The sequence below is a fragment of the Crocodylus siamensis genome, chromosome 9 (assembly GCF_052110815.1).
Source record: "Crocodylus siamensis isolate JL-2025a chromosome 9, ASM5211081v1, whole genome shotgun sequence".
Classification (NCBI taxonomy): domain Eukaryota; kingdom Metazoa; phylum Chordata; order Crocodylia; family Crocodylidae; genus Crocodylus; species Crocodylus siamensis.
In genome coordinates this window covers 50302948-50322376 of record NC_143403.1, presented here as the reverse complement: position 1 = coordinate 50322376, position 19429 = coordinate 50302948, and the positions used below count along the sequence as shown (strand labels likewise).

At 51.0% G+C, this 19429-nt stretch overlaps 1 protein-coding gene across 1 annotated transcript; it reads right to left on the bottom strand.

Annotated features, from left to right (window-relative positions):
- Nucleotides 1–1794: 1794 nt before the first annotated feature.
- On the bottom strand, nt 1795–15354 carry CFAP73 (cilia and flagella associated protein 73). Its single transcript, XM_090062428.1, has 8 exons — nt 15202–15354; nt 10347–10452; nt 8104–8208; nt 7356–7556; nt 6397–6618; nt 4751–4909; nt 4116–4251; nt 1795–3158 (listed from the first exon to the last, which is right to left on the bottom strand). Exons 1-7 carry the CDS (start codon nt 15261–15263, stop codon nt 4153–4155), a joined length of 954 nt encoding a protein of 317 aa, XP_089918554.1. The 5' UTR covers nt 15264–15354; the 3' UTR covers nt 1795–3158; nt 4116–4152.
- Between the last annotated feature and the right edge of the window lie 4075 nt (nt 15355–19429).

Below are 19429 nucleotides of genomic sequence, written 5' to 3'. Positions count from 1 at the left end.
GGGTAATTGCATTAACGGACAACATATTAGCCTTCCCCTCCACAGGAAGTACTAAGCCCTGTCTGGAGCCTTGTTAAACTTCAAACCAAACTCCCTATTGCCCTTCTGCAGTTCTGGTGCCAAGCTCACTTGCTGACCTTAAAAGCCCCATTTCTTTTGGGGAGCAAAGGTAACCGGAGGGAGAGAAGTTACATTTCTTTCCTGGGGTGACTGGAAACTTGTCACTTAATCTGAAATCATTTCAGAAGCTCTGGCTGTATTCTAGTGAGAGGTTTTTTAGTTCCAAAGTCAAATGGAGGAAGGGAACTTCTCTCATAGTTGCCTCCCCTTTCTGGTTCAGCCAGGTTGAGAATAAAAAAAAGCAGCAGTTGAGAAACAGCACAAATCTCTTAGATTCTTGGGAAACCCAGACTGGCATGAAAGCCTCCACAAAAGTTTCGCTTTGCATTCTGCTTGGAAGCAAAGCCTCCTGTTTGGCTTCCTTATTAAGGGCAGGGAATGCCCTTACATTTAAAGTTTCACTGACCCTTTTCAGTACCCACAGGAAGTTTAACTGTAATCCAGCCTTCCCCTTGGCTCTCACACACCACCAGGCACCCACACTATAATTCTAGCCCTCAAGTGTTGAAGTTTCCATTAAAGAGAGCTAAGTTAAGATCAACATGTGACTGAAAACATGCCTTGTAAAAAAGCCACCTTTTAATGAAAAGCCTCAGGCATGCAGTAAGTAAAAGAGCTAGGAATCCAGCGTGGACACTCTGTAGAGAAGCAGTAGGAAGTAACAGGTGCTTCTTCCTCTGTTCTAAAGATATATCTTCTATGCCAGTGGTTCTCATTCTTTTTTGTACCAGGACCCATTTGTAAACATCAAGGGCTAGTCCTGATCTACTGACCCTTACTCCTGACCTGCTGCCCCCATCCCAAGCCCCCTAGTGTGTGAGGGAGCAGGGGTATGGAGGGGAGGCCCAAAGCAGTCCCTTGCAGGCTGGGAGTTTACCAACCTGCAAGGGAAAAACCATGATTTCTCATGTTTTTCTCCTTTAAAGGAGAATCTGTTTTTAAAGTTTGTTCACAACCCTTTCATATATTCTTGCAACCCACTTTTGTGTCATGACCCATAGCTTGAAAAACCTAGAATGCTGCTCTATGCTATGCAGAGTCCATGGGGAGCTGTCCAGATAGGCAGCTCTCCCAAATGAAGGAGAAATCTGTAGCCAGTGCAAACTGAGATTCCTATCTTAAATGATAGTTTGAGATCTTTCACGAAAAATCCAGCCTTGCGTACAAGTCAAGGTTGCAGGAGAAATGTGGTCTTCTAGCTTTCTGAGTCACCCCCATGCGCTGAGGGAACTTCACTTGCTTAAGGTTGCTCCCTGGGGCCTGACATTTCCTTTCTGCCCAGTATAGTCAGACAGGTCTGCAGCTGATCAGAGCCTTTCTTTTTTTTATATAGTCTTTAAATCTTTCCCTGTTGTATCTGGAACCCAGGCACAACAGACATTTTCCCCCTACCTCAATGAACTAGTGCTTTTTTCTCTGCTGCCAGCACATCACCAGCAAAAATTGGCTTTGCTTTCTGATATGGTCTTGTTAACATGAGGCTGCAGTATCAATGCAGAAAAGGGATCATTCCAATAAAGTGAGACTTGGGCTCTAATTCATCTTTCCTTCATGGCTACAGCTGCTTTGTACATCAGATGTACTGAAGCTTGGAAGACTCTTAAGTTGCAGGAGGTTAACAAGACAGCAGTAGGCAGAGGTACTGGAGGACAGGGTCTGAGGTATACAGTGAGCCCTGGCCTGAGTGTGTCAGGATTCACCTGAGCATCTCACAGGTATCTGGGGTCCTGGCCCTGGCAGTCCAGCAGGTAGATGGGCTACCAGTCTAGCCAAATGGGCATCATGGTCCCAGGAAGTTTATGGTCCCTGCCAAGGTTTGGTCCAGGGAGAGGGAGTGGCAATTCTAGGGACCTGGAACCTCTTGCCATCACATGAGGCCTTGGCCCAGCCACAGGGCTGCCAGCAAACCTGCAACAGAGATGGCAAATTGATGATGATGATGCCCAGAAGAAGCTTTGAAGGGCTCTGCTTCCTGCCCCACTAAGCAGGCAGGCCTGGTTAGGGCCTTCAAATGCTACAGAAACAACAGTTATTCCAAGGGGTCTCATGGGTCATGCCCCACCACAATATCGATAGGGGTCAACTACATTTCAAACATGGGCCTTGACTTGCAGTCACGTCCTTTGCCACTGAACTGGACCCCCAATGTTAAAAGCAGAAAGAATCCCTGTTACTGCAGCATATGTGCCTGACCATTGATGGGATTCTGGCTGTAGAGCCAGGTTCATGACCACAGATGATAGTCCACAGACAGTGATCACCTGTGGTATAACAGGGTTAACACACTGGGCAGAGTGTGTTCTAGGTATCCTGCTGTAGGGGGGACAGGAGTGTTACAACCCTGGCTATGGAATCTGGGTGCTTTAGCTCAAGGTGGCTGTGTCTACATGAGACACTTTACTGCGCAGTAAATTTGGTGGCGGCAGCAGTCCCTCAGAGTCGAGGATGATGTCCATCGTGCTTGATGGGTCCTCAGGTTACTAAGGAGCCCAGTTCTGGATACACACGTTCTTTGGCCGTGGGGGCATGTTGCATGGGGGAATGAGATCCACAGCCCCAGGTTGGTCTCCTCCTTCTGTCGCCGCCATTCCACCTCAGAATCGAGTCATTGGGCCTCAAAATGGTGCGTGCCTTGGTAGACCAGGTGCTGCCACACCGAACAGTCAGCAGCTTGCTCCTCCCGACCAGTCGTGTCGATGCCTCCGTGCTTGAGGGTGACCTTGAGTGCGTCTTTGTACCATTTCTTTTGGCTGCTCTTTGAGCGTTGGCCAACAGAGAGCTGGGAAAAGAGAATCTGGCAAGGGAGGCGGTTCTTGGACATCCGGCCACAGTGGCCCATCCATTGGAGTTGATTTCTCAAGAGCAAGGCTTCAATGCTGGTGGAAGCAGCTTAATGGAGGGTGCTCGTGCTGGTCTGGCGGTCCTCCCATTTCATCCCCAGGATTTGATGCAGTAAACTAATTACTACGCAGTAAAGCGTCACCATCTACACAAGCACATTTGCTGTGTAGTGAATTAGTCTACTGCACAGTTAGTACCTGTAAATACAGGTAGTAAACTAACTAACTGCACAGTTACAAATTTACTCTCAGTCAGTCTGAACACTAGGGGACCACAGGGGACCGGGAACTCTGCTTGTCCTGGCGCTGCTCAGCTCTTGGATCCCCATGGGAGCTCTGGGGAGGACTGGAGAGCTCTGCTTTCCCAGGCAGCCGGCCTCAGGCTGGCCGGTGATTTCCCACGGGGGGGGAGGGGGGCACGGTGCTGGCTGGGAGCTGTGTGGCTTTTGGGGCAGTTCCCAGCCAGCTTGCCAGCCCCCAGCAGTGAAGCTTCTCTGGGCATGGGGCTTGTCCTCGTGCAGAGCTCTCCTGGTCGTCTGTACATATCAGGCTAGCGACCTGCTCCCTGCCAACGCCCAGGCTAGCACCCCAGGGGAATCAGGGCCAGAGCAGGGTAGGAGCATCCTGTACTGGGCTGGTCCTATTGGGAGCAGATTTCCTCCCAGCAGGGAGCATGAGATGTAGATGTGCTCCCAGGGAAGGCTTATTGCACAATATTTTACTCTGTAGTAAGCCTTTACAGCATTAATAGGACATGTAGATGCACCTGGTAAGTGTATTACGCTCTGGAGGGCTCCAGGTTGGTCCCACAATGGTGGCCAAACTAGTGGTTGTCCCACTGGCTCAGTGTTGTGGTTGACTACAGTTTTCATAATGCAGGCTTTGTCTGCAGCAGGATATTGGGGGAAGCTCCCACCCTTTCACTAGCAGGTGCAGTCTTTAACCCAACTGAGGAAGGCTAAATGCCTCTGGGGCAGGTCTGGGGTGATTTGGAGGCTGCAAAGCCAGCAGCATCCTGAGACTTAGCCAGGCAGCACAGCAGGGCTGCCTTCATAGCACAACAGGGCAAGGTGTGTTCACTACAGCAAGCAGGGATGCAGCGAGGGAGCAATGGACATCAGGGTTGGCCTGAGATAGACCCAACACCAAACTCACCACAGAGGCGGCCATGGCAGGAAGACTGACAGGTGGCTTAGGTCGTAGCAGGGGGCAAGGTCTGAGGGGTGGGCAAGGAGCCGCCCTTGCGGAGGTCAGCAAGGATGTCAGACAGGTCAGTCATGCAGAGTAGGACCTGATGGAAACGGCAAGGTCACCGCAGGAAGGAGCCCTGCCTGGACAGATCCCAGTGGGCTGCTTCTCAGGAGCCATCTTCCATGTTACGTCATGCCCCTCATTACTGTAGGGAATGATGTGTCCTCACTAGGGAAGGCATGAGTGTAGGGGAGCCCCGGCTATTCCCACCATAGGGTATGATCTCAGGAACAGGCCAGAAGTGCCAAGTATGGGGAGGAAGTCCCCAGCAAGGGGAGCAAAAGTGCTGGGAAGTCCTGGCTAGTCCAGAACTGGTCTCTCCCAGCAAGAAGCGGGGTAAGGAGTTTTGTGTGGCAGCCTCAGCCCCTCTCCTTGCTTCGTCTGGGATGGTGTGGAAGCTCTGGCGGCAGGCCACAGGCCATGCTCCAGCCTGCAGAGCGAGCATCTCTGCACAGTAACAACGCTGTGCACTGGGGAACCTCTCAGCATTTGAACTCGGGCCTGGTGGGCTGTAGGAAAAGGCTGACCGTGGCTCTGACCATGTCAAGCTGAGCTTCTGTGTCCTCCAGGGGTATGTCCACCTGCAGCTTCATCTGCTTCGTCGCCATCTGGAAGAGGTTGAGCACGGCCATTTTGATCTGCCCCAGCTCAAGGGTCTTCTTGGCAGCTGTGGTTTGGATCTCAGTCCACTTGGACTCCTGCAGTGAGGCAGGCCCAGAGAGTTACCTATTCCTTGGCCCCAGGCCGTGCATTCTCCCTCCCAGCTTGCATCCTGCAAGCCTCCTGCCTTGGCGCACAGCCTGAGTCTCTGATCCCTGCTCCAGCACCCTGGATGCAACCTGTCAGCCCCTTCTACCTGTGGGCTGCTTGGTCAAGTCCTTGCTCATTAACTAAGCATCCTAACCCCGAGAGCCAGAGGCATTGACCTATTTCACACATGGCAAGAGCAATACATGAGGAGGTAGAGCTGCCAGCTTGGGAGCTGCTGCATGCCAGTGGCAGAGCTGAAAGCAGAACCTGGAAACCCAGGCTCCTGCCACACTGCTAGCCATAGCCCAGTGAGCACCATCACCCTGCTGCAGACTTGCCCCCTAGCCCCGCTAGCTGTTCCAGTACCAGGTGAAGCCTACACAGTATGGCCGTTCCATCTAGGCCCTGGTGCCACCTGGGATCCAGGGCAGCCCCTGGTGTCCTGCGCTAGGTGCTACTTTTCCCTCCCGCCAGCCCTGAGTTCAAATCCTGGAGGGTCCCCAGTGCTCAGCCTCATTCCAATCCCCACAAAGCTCTTTCTGCTCTGTTCCTGGCAGGTGATAGAGCCCCCCGCCAATAATCAAATAGGGCTCAGCAGACCCTCCTGCTTCTCATCTGCCTTCCCATCCCATGGTCTGCAGAGGGGGGGACTTCCTAAAAGATGACCTAAGCCCTGTCCTTGTCCTTTGAGCTCCCAGGAGGGATGGATTTTTGGTAGCTCTGGGAGTTTCTGTGGCACCCTCTGAAGCTTTTTGCAGCGTAACACATGGGCTTACAACAGCACCAGCAAGAAGCAGCTGAGCCACTGTCCATAGCAGTGCTTGCCTTGCTCATGCTAGCCCCCACCCCCCCCCCAGCACTCTCCTACCAGAGGCTACCACACCAGCTGTACAGGCCACCCCCGCTGCTATGCTCCAGCCTGCTGGCTGCGCACATGGCACTGCTGCCCACATGGGTGAGGCTGGCGCCAGGCCCAGCTACCCACATGCCTCCATAGAGACCCGCACACTGCCTGTTTAAGGAACATGAGGGAGGACAGGAGCTGGTGGGGACAGACCCCTTGCCCTGTGGGTGACAGTAAGCACCCAGCTGGGGAGGGAGGCAGCAAAGGCGGAGAGGCATTGGTATGTCCCCTCCCTGGGGCACCATCACCCAAGGACACTTGTCTCTCCTTGGGTGGGCTCCTGGAGTAGGCAGTGCCACCAAGGAGAAGACATTGGGGCTGACAGCTAAGAAGAATCCCTGGTCATGGGCAACAATACTGAGCAACCTGGGACAAATAGGTAAGGCCTCCCTAATACAGGGACTCCTGGGAAACCAACCCACAGCCCACGTTCAAAGGCCCCGCAGTGGAGTACGCACAATTTCCCAGCCTACTGACCATGGTCCTGGGGATACCAGCATGGGCCCCAGTCGTCACGGCCTCCCCACCTACCAACTGGTGCACCTGGACCTGGGCCTGCTCCAGCTGGGTCTGCAGTTCAGCCAGCCGGTTGTTGCACTGCAGGACCTTGTTGTTGCTCTCCTCCAGGTACTGCTGGAGCCTGGCATGTTCCTCCTCCACTTGCTCTCGACTCCCCAGTTCCCGCTGCACCAGCACTGCCTGTGTGGCCACCAGTGTCCTAACCCGGTCAATCATTTCCTTGATCTCCTGGAACTGAACCAAGCAGGGCAGGGAGGATAGGGATGATGCAGGAGTGGGGGACAGAGACAGGAGGTAACAGGAGGCAGAAGATTACAGTCCTGCAGCCTGGGACCTGTCACATTCACAGGTATCTTAAAAGCACAGGGTATGGGATTTTAATCTGTGCAATTATCCCACTGTCACCCACAGTAAGATCTCCAGCAGTGGGGGAGTGATGTGGGCTTCCCACACCTCCTGATCCTTCTCTTTCTTGCAAAGGAACTGGATCCTGCTTGCCCCACTGCCTCTCCACCCAGCCCCTCCTCCTGCACTTCATGCCAGGTCCTGTGCCACTGGTAAGCAGCACATGCAAGTCACAGGGAGGCACCACACCCCGGCCACGCCAAGGGAATGGGCAGAGCCTGCTGCCTCCTGCCTTACTCTTCCAGGACTGAGTCAGGGCTCATGCCCCTGGACCAGCAGGCCAATAGTCAGTTGAGAGGAATCCCTGGCCAGGGGCCACAATACTAAGCAGGCTGGGGCAAAAGGGTCAGGCCTCCCCAGCATGGGGACCCTGGGGAACCAACCCGGGGCCCAGATTCAAAGGCCCCCCCCAGTGAAGCACTCATGAGGGAGAGGTGAGGGGCTGGGAAAGGCTCAGCTGGGGATGGTGCAGAGCAGGGGGCAGAGACCTGGGGCTCTTCTAGGCTTGTGGATCAGGGGCCTTGCAGTGGGCCCCACTGCACCCTGCAGGGAAGGGTCCAGCGTACCTGCTCTGTTTTCTCTATCACCGTCTGCAGGTAGCTCCGGAAGATGTCATTAGCCTCCAGACGCCGCTGCAGCCTGTCCCTCTCCCTGAGCAGCTGGGCAATCTCCTGGCGCAGACGTATGGCTTCCACATTGCTCTGTGCTGCCTGCAGCTGCTCCCTACTCGCCTTGTGCAGTGCCCGGTGCCGCTTGGCATCATTCTCCTGCCACCCGGCCCAGAGAGGAGAAGGGTCATGCCCAAGGGCCAGGGCCCCACCACACACAGCTGGCTCATGTTTACTGCCACCACGCAAGAAGGCTGCAGGCTAGCAGGGGGCCAGCTCTGATGAGGATAACAGCCATGACTAGTACCCAGCTGGGGAGCTGCTCCCTTAGATCCAGCTGGTGCTTGTCAGTCCCAGACCTACCCAGCTCAATCTGCATGTCTTCTACGCAGTCAAAGCAAAACCAGACCCTCCAGCCTACAAATGCCAGGAGTGTGAAACCAGACTGCAGCTCAGAGCAGGGTTCAAAGCGGGTCTTTGCTACACATACCACACCTAAGGGAAGAGGTCATACACAGCATCTGAGAGACTGGGTCCCAATGGGATGGGATTTGATCAGCTCCTCAACTGGAGTTTCCTTTGGCCAGATGATTCCTTACCAGCCAAACCTGTCTTCAGTACAGGAAAACTGCACCTCTCCACCGCCCTGTTATGCTACCCCATGGCCTGTTCCGTGCCCCCTTCATCTCCTCCACAGCATGCTCACCTTCAGGAACTTGTCAAATTTGAAGAAAGCCTCCTTGAGTTGCTCCTCCTTATGCTCCAGCTCCTCTCGGCGCTGCTGCAAGCTCTCCATCTTCACCTGGAACTCCTTGGGGCAGAGCAATGCCATCAGGGAGGGAGAAGCCTGTGCTGGGCTCCCTGATTTGCAGCAACTAAAGGTCTGAGAGGAGGCTCTGTACATGGAAACACAGCAGTTCAAGGCTGCCTCCAATGCAATGTGGAAGCACCAGCAGGCCCATTTTAGTGCTGAAGGATCCATTCAGCACACTGCAGAGCAAAGATAACATACAGTGCCAGAGTGTAAGCCTCTGCCCCCCTTTAGTGAAGGGTCCACTTAGGAGGTACAAACCTACTACTGCTTGTAATGGAAGCTACCTCTTTGGTGTAAGCAGCAAAAGATCATGCTTTAAACATTGATAATACCCAGTTTCAGCCCTGCTGTCAACCCAGGCAGGATCAGCCAGACCAGCCTAGGGAACTGAGCACTTAAATGGCTCCTCTGTGTCAAGTCCATACAGTTTAGTAAGTCCAGTCCCCTTTGCCTAATGCCCTTCTAACTCCATGCCTATGGTTACAGTGCTGTGTGTACCTCCACCAGCCCGCTCAGTCCCAGTCATCTTCAATCACTCTTAGAGGTCACAGGTGAATTTATGATCTGGCAGTTGCACCCGGGGACTGCAGGCAGATCACTGAGAACATCTGGTTTGGTGGGAGGGGGGAAATCAGTGCCCCAAAAAGTACAAATCGGAAAAAAGTATTCCATTTTAGCTCAGTCCACATTCCGTTTCTTTCAGTTTCCCCTCAGCAAAACGAAACCCCAAGCAATTTCTTTTTGAATCATTCCACTTGGTATAATGTGTTTCATTTTGGGCTGTTCTCATTTTTAATTACATTTATCTGAGTTCCTACATGAAATGCCATTTTGAAACAAAGCCCGCGTAGACGTTCGACTTTGGACATCTTCACTTTTCTGAATGCTTATCTCCATTTTCTCCGAAATTTGTTGAATTCAACCAGATTTTGTGAATAGTTTTGATCTTTCCCAAAACAGCACTGGAAAAAATTGCCGGTTCAAGCTCCAGGCACCATCGCCTTAATTATGGTAGTGCCTAGGAACTCCAGCCAGACTTACTGCAAGGGGACTGTACATAAATAGAACAAAGTTGCCATGCCATTTTTGGCTACGCCGACATATTTTGCCTTCAACAGAGTGAGTGATGAAAGCAGGATAGATGGTGAGGGGCTGGGTAATAAAAACCCCTGCAGTTGGGACCTAGCATTTGATAAGACACAGCATTGTGGGATGTCATCTGAGATGCTTATGGAAACCTCCATCTTGACAGTCAGGAGCCAGTAGTCCTCCCATCTCGGGGGTGCCTTCTCCTCTGCGGCTGATGCCTCTCACAAATCCACCTTCTACCTCTTACAATCATCTGAAAGTGTTCCCCACCTCATCTCTTTCTCAGCCCTCCTCTCCTGCAGGTTCTGAGAGCTTCTGGCATTAAATATAGCTCACTTATGTAATTCGCCAAAATTAACATTTGTTTTACTCTTTGCTATTTAGTTCTCTACCTACAGTGCCACCTCCAAAACATTTTATGATATTATCTTTAGGCTTATATGTGGACTCACTCTACTGCTGGGGCACACTATATTAATGCTGTCAGGGCACAGTTTGTGAAACATGCAGTGCAAGACTACGCAGATCATCATAAGGGTTTTTACTCCAAAGGAATGCAAAGGGCTTAACAAACCAGAGATGCAAATCACTTCCTCTGCCAGCAAAGAAATGCAACCATCTGTAGGGTGGAGCTCAACAGCTACTTAACAGCCCAGAGCAATTTGTGACAGAAGTGAGACAAGAAGTGGAAACCACAAAGGTAATCCTTGGTAGACAGAATGGAACTGTCCAGATTTAAAGCAGCCCGGGTTAGTTTTAACGAACCTCCACTGGTCCTAGCCTGGTGGCTCTGTGGATGCCTCAGCTTCAGGAGGTCTCCACATTGACCACATTGGGCTACCTCTCACCTGCCCTTGAGGCCTCAGCAAATCCCCTCCCCATCCTGCCACACAACGCACACACCAGTCTCAAGAATTTCCTCCAATCTCAAATTCCTCAGATGAGGTTCTGATGGCCCTGCACCATGGCCCACCAGGAAGGGAGGGCCCGGAGAACTCACCACTTCAATGTTCAGCTGAAAAGGAGACCTCTGCTCCTGCATTTACCTCTCTCTGGGCCAGTAGGGCCTGCTCCACCTCTTCCATTTCCCTCTTCTTCTCCAAAAGGCGAGCCGCAGAAGTCAAATAGTCATCCTCTCTTTCAGGCATTTTCCTGCAATGGAGGAACAGGAGAGAGGTGTTGCCAGCTTCAGCCCTGGGGGATCTCCATGTACTGTACTTCAATCTCCACTGCCACCCACAGAACCATGCCCAAGATGCCAGAATTGGTATGGGGCCCAGTGAGATCTGAGGTCACTAGGTCCATTCTCCATGGACTTCCTTGATCTGGGCCAGGTCATGGCAGCTTCACAAACTAATGCTTCTTCTTGATGGCCTCCATCCTACACTTTAGAGTTAAAGCCTTCATTTAAAGGAACACATGGTCAGCTTGGCATCTAGTCTTCTTTAGGGCTGGCACTCGGCATGCACCCACTTGGCTATTCTGCCAAAGGGAAGCCAAGACCAACAGAACTTCTAGGCATGGCCCAATCCCATGGAAAGAGAAAATCCAGCATGTACAATAGAGCCCAGCAAAACCACACGTGTGCATCCTCAGCACTTGCACAGTGCCTTGTGAAAGCATTCAGATGGGCAGAGACTGGAGAACAACTCCCTTGTTTCCAGTTGTATTTCTGATCAATCCCAAAGGCCAAGGAGTAGTTTCTGCACCAGCACCTACATTGCTGGCCCACCCAACAGTTGGTCTGATTTTACAGTCCCATTGTCCAGTTTTTAAATTGTTGTTCCCTCTCCTCCATGTTTCCGTGTTAGGAGTATGCACAATTAATATGGGGAAAGAGGTAGCCAGTTGTGTTAGTCTATACTGTAAGGTACCACCTTACCTTGCCTTCTTCCTGACTTCAGACTATCTCATTCAGAGAAGAATACGCTTTTTTTAGGCTACAGCCTACTTTGGCAGATGTTATGAATGGACATCAGTCATATATAACACAATGAACAAAGGGAACAACACAAAGTTAAAATTGTGGGGGAAACTCTTTCCTAAAACCTTTAAATTACAATAATTTTAAGTGTCACTGATATAATAAGATGTCAAACTTTTCAGAAAGAAGTAGGATCACTAAAATAAACAAGTTTCCAGCAGTTGCAGTGGCCAAGAATATGAACAGAGAATAGATTTCATAGATTTCATAGACGTTAGGGCTGGAAGGGACCTCAGAAGATCATTAAGTCCAGCCCCCTGCCCGAAGGGCAGGAAGTCAGCTGGGGTCATAGAATAACTCTGCTCATTGCTGTCTGCTTAAGTTTGCCAGGAGCCTGCAATGATTTCTGTGTGGCACACAAGCTGATTTCACTCATTGCATTTGGGTGTGAAATGATAACTTAAATGGCAAGATGATTAATGATTTTTCCCCTGATCAAAGTGTAACCCACTGGTGGGTGTGCACAAATGGATACAAACTGGTTAGGGACAAATTTAAGTTCAGCAGTCAATACATGGGTTTAAATATTTACAGTCTGCATGTTAGAGTCTCCAGGGAACTATCTCCGTGCAGTTAATGTCAGGGGATCCCGGGCTTCAAGGCTTCTGCTGGTCACCTGTAGGGGCCAGGAATGAATAGTTTCCCTCATAAATGCTTTATTTGCTTTGCGGGGTATGAGGACTGCTTTCCTTTCAAACACTGAACATTGGCCATGGCTAAAGGAGGGAACATGGACTGGGATATGTCAATTCTTTTGATACTCAGACATGTCTCAAGTTCCTGGCTGGAAAGTCTTGCTCATCCATTCCAGGTCAAACCAATCACCAGATGTAGGGACAGGAACGAATTTCTCTCCCGGGTCCAGCTGGCAAGGACTCTGGAGCTGTTTGCCCACCTCTGTAGTATGGGACATTGTTTGCTTCCTAGGATCTTTCCTGGGCATTGCAGTGGCAGGGCATTGGCAGTGCCTTGATTTCGCCTACTGTTATCTTGTACCTTATAGGATGTTTCTAGTTTTGTTTCCATTGTGTGCTTTAAGGCTGTGGTGTGTGAGGGGTTAGAGTAAATGATTTTTAGGATTATCTGGGTAAATGGCTACCTGCAAGCACAGAGGACTAGATTCAGTGACCCAGGAGACCCCTTCCAGCCCTAAGATCCATTACAGGTTCAATCTGGAAACAACAGGGGTCTATAACACCTGCTAGGGAACTACAGCAGTGCATGCTTTTGGTTAAGTGTGGTGGGGGGGAGGAGGAACAGCTGTATTACTGCAGTCGGCCCAATCTAATGAGGCTGGAATCTAGGCAAACAGAGCTTGGGAGAGGTCCAAAGGGCTCCATCCTCACCCTCTGCCTCCAGTCTCAGTGGGAGTAGGCTCAGGTGCCGTATGTCACCCAGGGGTCCTGCTTATGGCTGGCTAGGGTTTGGAAATCCCAGGTCAGCCCTGGTTTTCCTTTCCCCCTGTTTCACAGCTCGCTCGCTCTCTGCCATTCTGTCAACCCAATCTCAGTACTTGCAGGTACAACAGCAATAAGTGACATTTTAAAAAAGCGCTTATTGCTTGGGTAACAGGTTAAAAAGTAAATAGGCCTCTGTATGTACACAATTCAGGATTTAGTTTTTACCTCTTGTTCTCCAACTCTGTGGCTACAAGCTGCCTCCAAAGGCCTGATAGAAAATCAATTCAGCTGTGAGACTTTATTGATATGACCAGCTAGGCAAATATTGCCAAAGCATACAAAAAGAAACTTATTGTATATGGGTACTACCCATGCAGAACAGGGGTTACGTGGTGTTTCAGATTTGATTCAACCTACATTGGCCAGTACTGAGCTCACCATGTCTGGGGAAGCTGGTTACAGCACAGCTGCTTCAACAGAGGGGACTATAAGATCATTTAGTCTCATCTCCTGTACAGCACAGGCCATTACATTCCCCCAGTTATCCCTGCCCTAAGCCCCATAACTTGCATTTGGCTAAATCATCTCTTGCAGGAAGGCGGTCAGCATGGATCTGAAGACATCAAATGGTGGAGAATCTACCACTTCCTTCCAGTGGTCCAATGGTGAATCATCCTCACTGTCAAAAATAGGCACTTTAGTTCTCATTTGAATGCAGCTGGCTTTAACTTCCAGCCATTGGCTCTTTTCAGGTCTTGCTCTGCTAGATTAGTAGCTGGTATTTTCTCCCCTGTGAGAATACTCCGGCAACATCTTCAAATCACTGTTTGATCTTCAATTCAGATAAGCTAAACAGAACAAGCTGCCTAAGGACTTGAACGTCAGATACATTGACACTGATGTAATCAGCTTTCATACCAATGTGAAGAGGACCAGGGCTGAGGTGGGGGGGGAAGTAGACACATGATCTACAATCTTACACTGCTGTCACTTGAATCCAGTATAGAATTACCCTTAGGAAAAAATCAGGGGTAAAACTATACTGATGTAAGTTAGACTGGTGTAGGCGTCTTGTGTCCACAGTTTATCCCAGGGTAGCTTGTTTGCTTGAGGTAAAAAGGATTCCATCCTGCGTTCTGCCATTAAACTGCTGTCTGTGTGAAGGCAGGCAAGCCCCTTCAGCTCCCTTTGCTTCAATTTCTCAAGCTGTTAAATGGGAAAAATGGGATCCCTTTATTTTGACAGAATGCTTTGAAACCTATCCTGGCAAATGCCACATATTAGTATGACTTAGGGAACTGTATAAAACAGTACTTGGTGTGACCTAGGAGTCACAGGCAGACAACAAATAGGATCAGTAGATTCCTCAATCTCACTTTCAACTTTTTTTTTTTTCTTCACAAGCCTCCAGGCACAGCTGACTTCACAGCACAAATAAAGGCTCTGTCTCAGTGTGGTCATACATGTACCGCTTTCTCTCCACAGCAAGAAATTCACTTCACATGAAGGCAAACTTGCTTCGCCCCTCTGCCCTTCACCAGTTTTTATTTCCTCTGTATTCTCCATCCCAGTGAAACCCCAGAGTCACTGAATTCAGTGTCTGGGGTCAGCAATGAGGGCTACTTGGGGAAAATCCAGCAAACCAGTGTCTTATCAGAGCTCGTCAACTTGGCAAAATGGGAACATGTATGACCACACTGAGACAGAGCTGTTATCTGTGCTGTGAAGTCAGCTGTGCCTGGAGGCTTGTAAAAAAAAAAAGAAAAAAAAAGTTTAAAGTGAGATTGAGGAACCTATCGGATCCTATTTGTTGCCTGCCCGTGACTCCTGGCTCATACCGAGTAGTGTTTTATACAGTTCCCTAAGTCATACTAATATGTGGCATTTGCCAGGATAGGTTTCAAAGCACTCTGTCAAAATAAAGGGATCCCTCTGGGCATGAGGATGAGGACAGCCCTGGGGCCAGGGAGCTGAGACAATCAGAGTCCACACCAGCTCCCATTTCAAAACGGCTGGTTTCTGGCTCTAATTGCAGTGACACCCTGAAATCTTGCACAAATCAGAATTACCTTTCAGGGAACAGCTTTACCGAGGCCCTGTAAAGCTGGGCCTGGCAGAGCCGCGGCACTGATCAGCACGCAGCTAGAACAAGCAGGGGCTGCTGTGAATCACTCCAGGGAGCATCTGCTAATTTTTCTCTTGCTGGCAAAGCCCCATGAATTACCCAACCTCCAACTACCCAAATAAATACACCCCCTCCTATTGCGAGGCAGCAGGAGGCCTCATTTTCCTCTGGAGCTGAGCCAGCGCGCCCTCTGATGTAACCTGTGCTTGGGGCCAGGCCTCCCTGCCCCGCTACACACGTGGTGGCGATGGCACTCGCGCTCCCAGCAGCTGTACGGGGGTGGCGTGGGGGTTGAACTGGCTGACACCCAGCTGGTTTTATCCAAGCCAGTCTGAGCCCCAGAGCCCGCCCGAGGGCTGCAGAGACTCCGGCAGGGAGAGGATCTTACTCACGGCAGCAGCAGCAGCTTGTCCCGGAAAGCTGCCCGCACGTATTCGTCCAGCTCCGAGGCCATGTCGGCGGCGCGAGCAGCCCCCGCAAGGCGCAGGGCAGGGGCAGCCCCCGGTGCCCAGCGCCGGGCAAGGCAAAGCAGGGCCGGCCCCGGGAGCGGCGCCAGCCTCCGCCCGGCCGTTGCTAAGGAGACGGCCAGCACAACGTTCTGTTGCCATGGTCACGCGTTCGGGATCCCGGCGCCCTTGCGGCTTTCCCCGCGCTCCGCCAGAGCCCGCGCGGCTCATTTGCAAGCGAGGGGCAGCGGTGGAAAGCCCCGCGTCGCCCCCATTTCCTGCCAGCCCTGGGGGCGCGCCGCTACTTCCCCTTTGCGCCTCCTGGTTTGCTGATCGTAGCGCCCGTGCTCAAACTTGGTCCGCAGCTGCCAGGTACAACACTCCCCATCCCTCCCCAGTGCGCTTCATGGACCCATGTGGGCAAACTGGTGTGGATGCTGCAAGGTTCGGAGCAGCTCCAAGGACTAACCGTGGCAAGGCACATGCAGACAATAGCGAGGCCCTGGTCTTCCAGCTAGCTTGATTTGAGAAGACCTGGCTACCAGGGCTGAAACCACAAGTGTCAGCCAAAGCCTGCTGGCACAGTCAGGACCTGGTCCAGCCACGTTCATACCCCTCTACCTGTATTATCTGAACAATTCCCTAGAGTGGGATGTCCCCCCTCGCCAGGGAGGTATAGGGCAAGCTTATAATGGCCATTCTACAGAGGAGAACTGAGGCACAGAGAAGCAAGGCCAGATTTTTAAAGTTATTTCAAAATGGGTTCATTGATTTCAATGAGAGTTAGGTGCTTTCATGCCTTTAAAAATCTGGGCCTCACTACCATGCCAAGGGTCACACTAAAGTGGGCAATGAACTCACCTCTTCCAAACCCCATGTTAGGCTCTTACCAATAAGCATCCTTCTACCCCTAATGACACTGATTCATTCTTGGCTTTGCTATTTGCATGTGCCTAGGAGCCTAGTTACAGACAGGGACCCCTTAGTCATTCAACACAGGTGTAGGGTTGCATATGCAGAGCACAGCTAGCCAAGGGTTAAAGACCTTTCACTGCACCCTGAACCATGCTTTCCATGTGCATTGTCACATACTGCTGATTCTTCAGCTCTTGTTTTCTTCCCTAGCACAGTTGGATGCAAAGAACCAGCAGGATATGGATAACCTTCAGAGGGTCCAGAGGAGGGCTACTCATATGGTTAAGGGCCTGCAGGTAAGATCCTACAAGGAGAGAATGAGGGACCCGAGTCTCTTCAGCCTCAGCAAAAGAAGGCTAAGAGGGGATCTTGCGGCCATCTACATATTTATCCGGGGGGCGGGAGGAGGCAGCAAGGAATAGGAGACACCACTCTGTTTACCAGGGTACCCCTTGGGGTTACTAGGAACAACAGCCATAAACTGACTGAGAGCAGATTTAGATTAGACATTGGGGGGGAAAATTATTTACAGCGAGGGCTGCCAAAATTTAGAATGGGCTTCCGAAAGAGGTGGCACTCTCCTCTACCTTGGAGGTCTTTAAGAGGAGCCTAGACAAGCACCTAGCTGGGGTCATCTGATCCCAGTGCTCTTTCCTGCTGATCCCAGGCCAGGGGGTCAGACTTGATAACCTACTAAGGTCGCTTCCGACCCTAAAAATCTATGCTATCTAAACAATGTTTACCTGCCCCAACCATCCACAGGCTCCCATCCAATAGATTAGCTCTGTTGAAAAGACACTACCCAGTTAAAAAACATGCATCTTTCTCCTTGTCTATGGGGGGCATCTGATTGTACTGGAAGGGGCAACTCCAAAACTTTCATGTGCCTCTTTGTGGGAAGCATTGATTGCTCCTCTTGACCTCTGCTGCTGCTATAGGAGCTCATGGGGCTTCCAAAACAATCAGCTCCTTTGAAGCATTGAGCTTCATGCCAAGAAGTCCATCTGGATCTAGTGGCTGCTTTTGAAATTCTAGTCATTTAAGTACAACGACCCAGACTGTTCTGCCACCCTCACTTTCACCTTGTCTGCGCATCTTTCATTTAAAATAGGGGAAAATACCTATGGAAATTGGCTAATTTTTAATAAAGCCCCAACAATTACGGAGGGCAGAGCCATCCCAAGGATAGTTAGCTCCTTTTGGCTATTGACTAGATTTCAAGTAGATGGTGGCACTGATTATCTTCAGAGCAGGTAGAATAGGAGTGCGGCACCACTGCAGAATCCTGAAGGGAAAAGTTGCATCCTGATGGATCTCACCCAGAAAGGAGGGGTAAATGATTCCGCATTATTCAGCTCTGACTCTGGCCCTCTGACTCTTGGAAAGGAATAATATGAAGCATGAGAGAGGGAATGAAGAAAGAAGCATCCTGAGCCCTTAGTCATAATTAATTATCATGTTAATTGCTGTGAGCCCACCCTCATCTCTGTAAAACACACTCTGCCAGTCACTTCCAACCAAAATATCCAATTTCTCTTGATGCCTATTCAGAGGCTTTTCTGTTTCCTTCCTCATTCCTGCTGACAGCAAGATACCTGTGCATACATAACTTTAATCCTTTATAACCCAATTGTTATACCAACTGAGGACACCTGAGCCATGGGTTAGTGAGGATTTAGTTAGGGAGCTTCTGGAGGGGTTGGACGTATTCAAGTCAGCCGGTCTGGATGATCTCCGCCCTAGAGTTCTAAAGGAACTGGCCGAGGTCATTGCAAGTCCCCCGGCATGGCTTTATGAGTACTCGTGGTGCTCTAGTGAGATACCGGAGAACTGGAAGAGGGCCAACGTGGTCTCCATCTTCAAAAAAGGCAGGAAGGAGGACCCGGGAAACTATAGGCCGGTTAGTCTTACCTCGATCCTAGGCAAGCTGTTCGAGAAAATTATGCTGGCACACATCCAGGAGGGGCCAGCAGGGGACTGCATGCTTGGGGCAACCAACACGGGTTCATCAGTGGCAGGTCCTGTCAGACCAACCTGGTAGCCTTTTATGATCAGATCACCAGATCATTAGATGCAGGGGTAGCAGTGGATATAATCTTCCTGGACTTCCGGAAGGCTTTTGACACTGTCTCTCACCCTGTTCTCACTAAGAAACTGGGGGGCTGTGGTGTAGACACCCACACAGTCAATTGGGTCGCCAACTGGCTGGAGGGCCGCACCCAGAGGGTGGTAGTGGGTGGGTCCTTCTCAGCCTGGAAGGACGTGGGCAGTGGGGTTCCGCAGGGCTCGGTCCTCGGGCCCGCACTGTTCAACATCTTCATCAGCGACTTGGACGAGGGGGTAAAAAGCACCCTGTTCAGATTTGCTGATGACACTAAGATGTGGGGGGACGTGGGCACACTGGAAGGAAGCAACAGGCTACAATCAGACCTAGACAGGTTACAAGGGTGGGCGGATGAGAATAGGATGGGTTTCAACACAGAGAAGTGCAAGGTGATGTACCTGGGGAGGCACAACCGGCACCATACCTACAGGTTGGGGAACTCCCCTCTTGTCAGCACGGAGGCAGAAAAGGATCTTGGAGTCATAATTGACTTCAAGATGAACATGGGCCGGCAGTGCAGAGAGGCAGTCGGGAAGGCCAACCGTACCTTGTCATGCATCCACAGATGCATCTCAAGCAGGTCCAAAGAGGTGATCCTCCCCCTCTATGTGGCACTGGTCAGGCCGCAGCTGGAGTACTGCGTCCAGTTCTGGGCACCGCACTTCAAGAGGGATGTGGACAGCATGGAGAGGGTCCAGAGGAGGGCCACTCGCATGATCAGGGGGCAACAGGGCAGGCCCTATGAGAGGCTACGGGACCTGAACCTGTTCAGCCTCCACAAGAGAAGGCTGAGGAGGGATCTTGTGGCCTGTTATAAACTAGTCAGGGGGGATCAGCAGGCATTGGGGGGTCCCTGTTCCCCTGAGCACCGCCAGGAGTGACCAGGAATAACAGTCACAAGCTGGCAGAGGGTAGGTTTAGGTTAGATATCAGGAGACACTACTTCACAGTCAGGGCAGCTAGGATCTGGAACCAACTTCCAAGAGAAGTGGTGCAGGCTCCTACCCTGGGGGTGTTTAAGAGGAGGTTGGATAAACATCTTGCTGGGGTCGTTTGACCCCAGTACTCTTTCCTGCCATGGCAGGGGGTCGGACTAGATGATCTGCTCAGGTCCCTTCTGACTCTAAAAACTATGAAACTATGATATTCCATTAT

Bases quoted from the DNA above. Each gene is read 5' to 3' on its own strand.
- CFAP73 (XM_090062428.1), bottom strand. From the start codon at position 15,263: ATGGCCTCGGAGCTGGACGAATACGTGCGGGCAGCTTTCCGGGACAAG. The intron at 6,619-7,355 runs GTACGCTGGACC...TGCTTGGTTCAG, and splicing joins TGATAGAGAAAACAGAGCAG to TTCCAGGAGATCAAGGAAAT. The intron at 4,910-6,396 runs GTAGGTGGGGAG...GCCTCACTGCAG, and splicing joins AGGTCCAGGTGCACCAGTTG to GAGTCCAAGTGGACTGAGAT.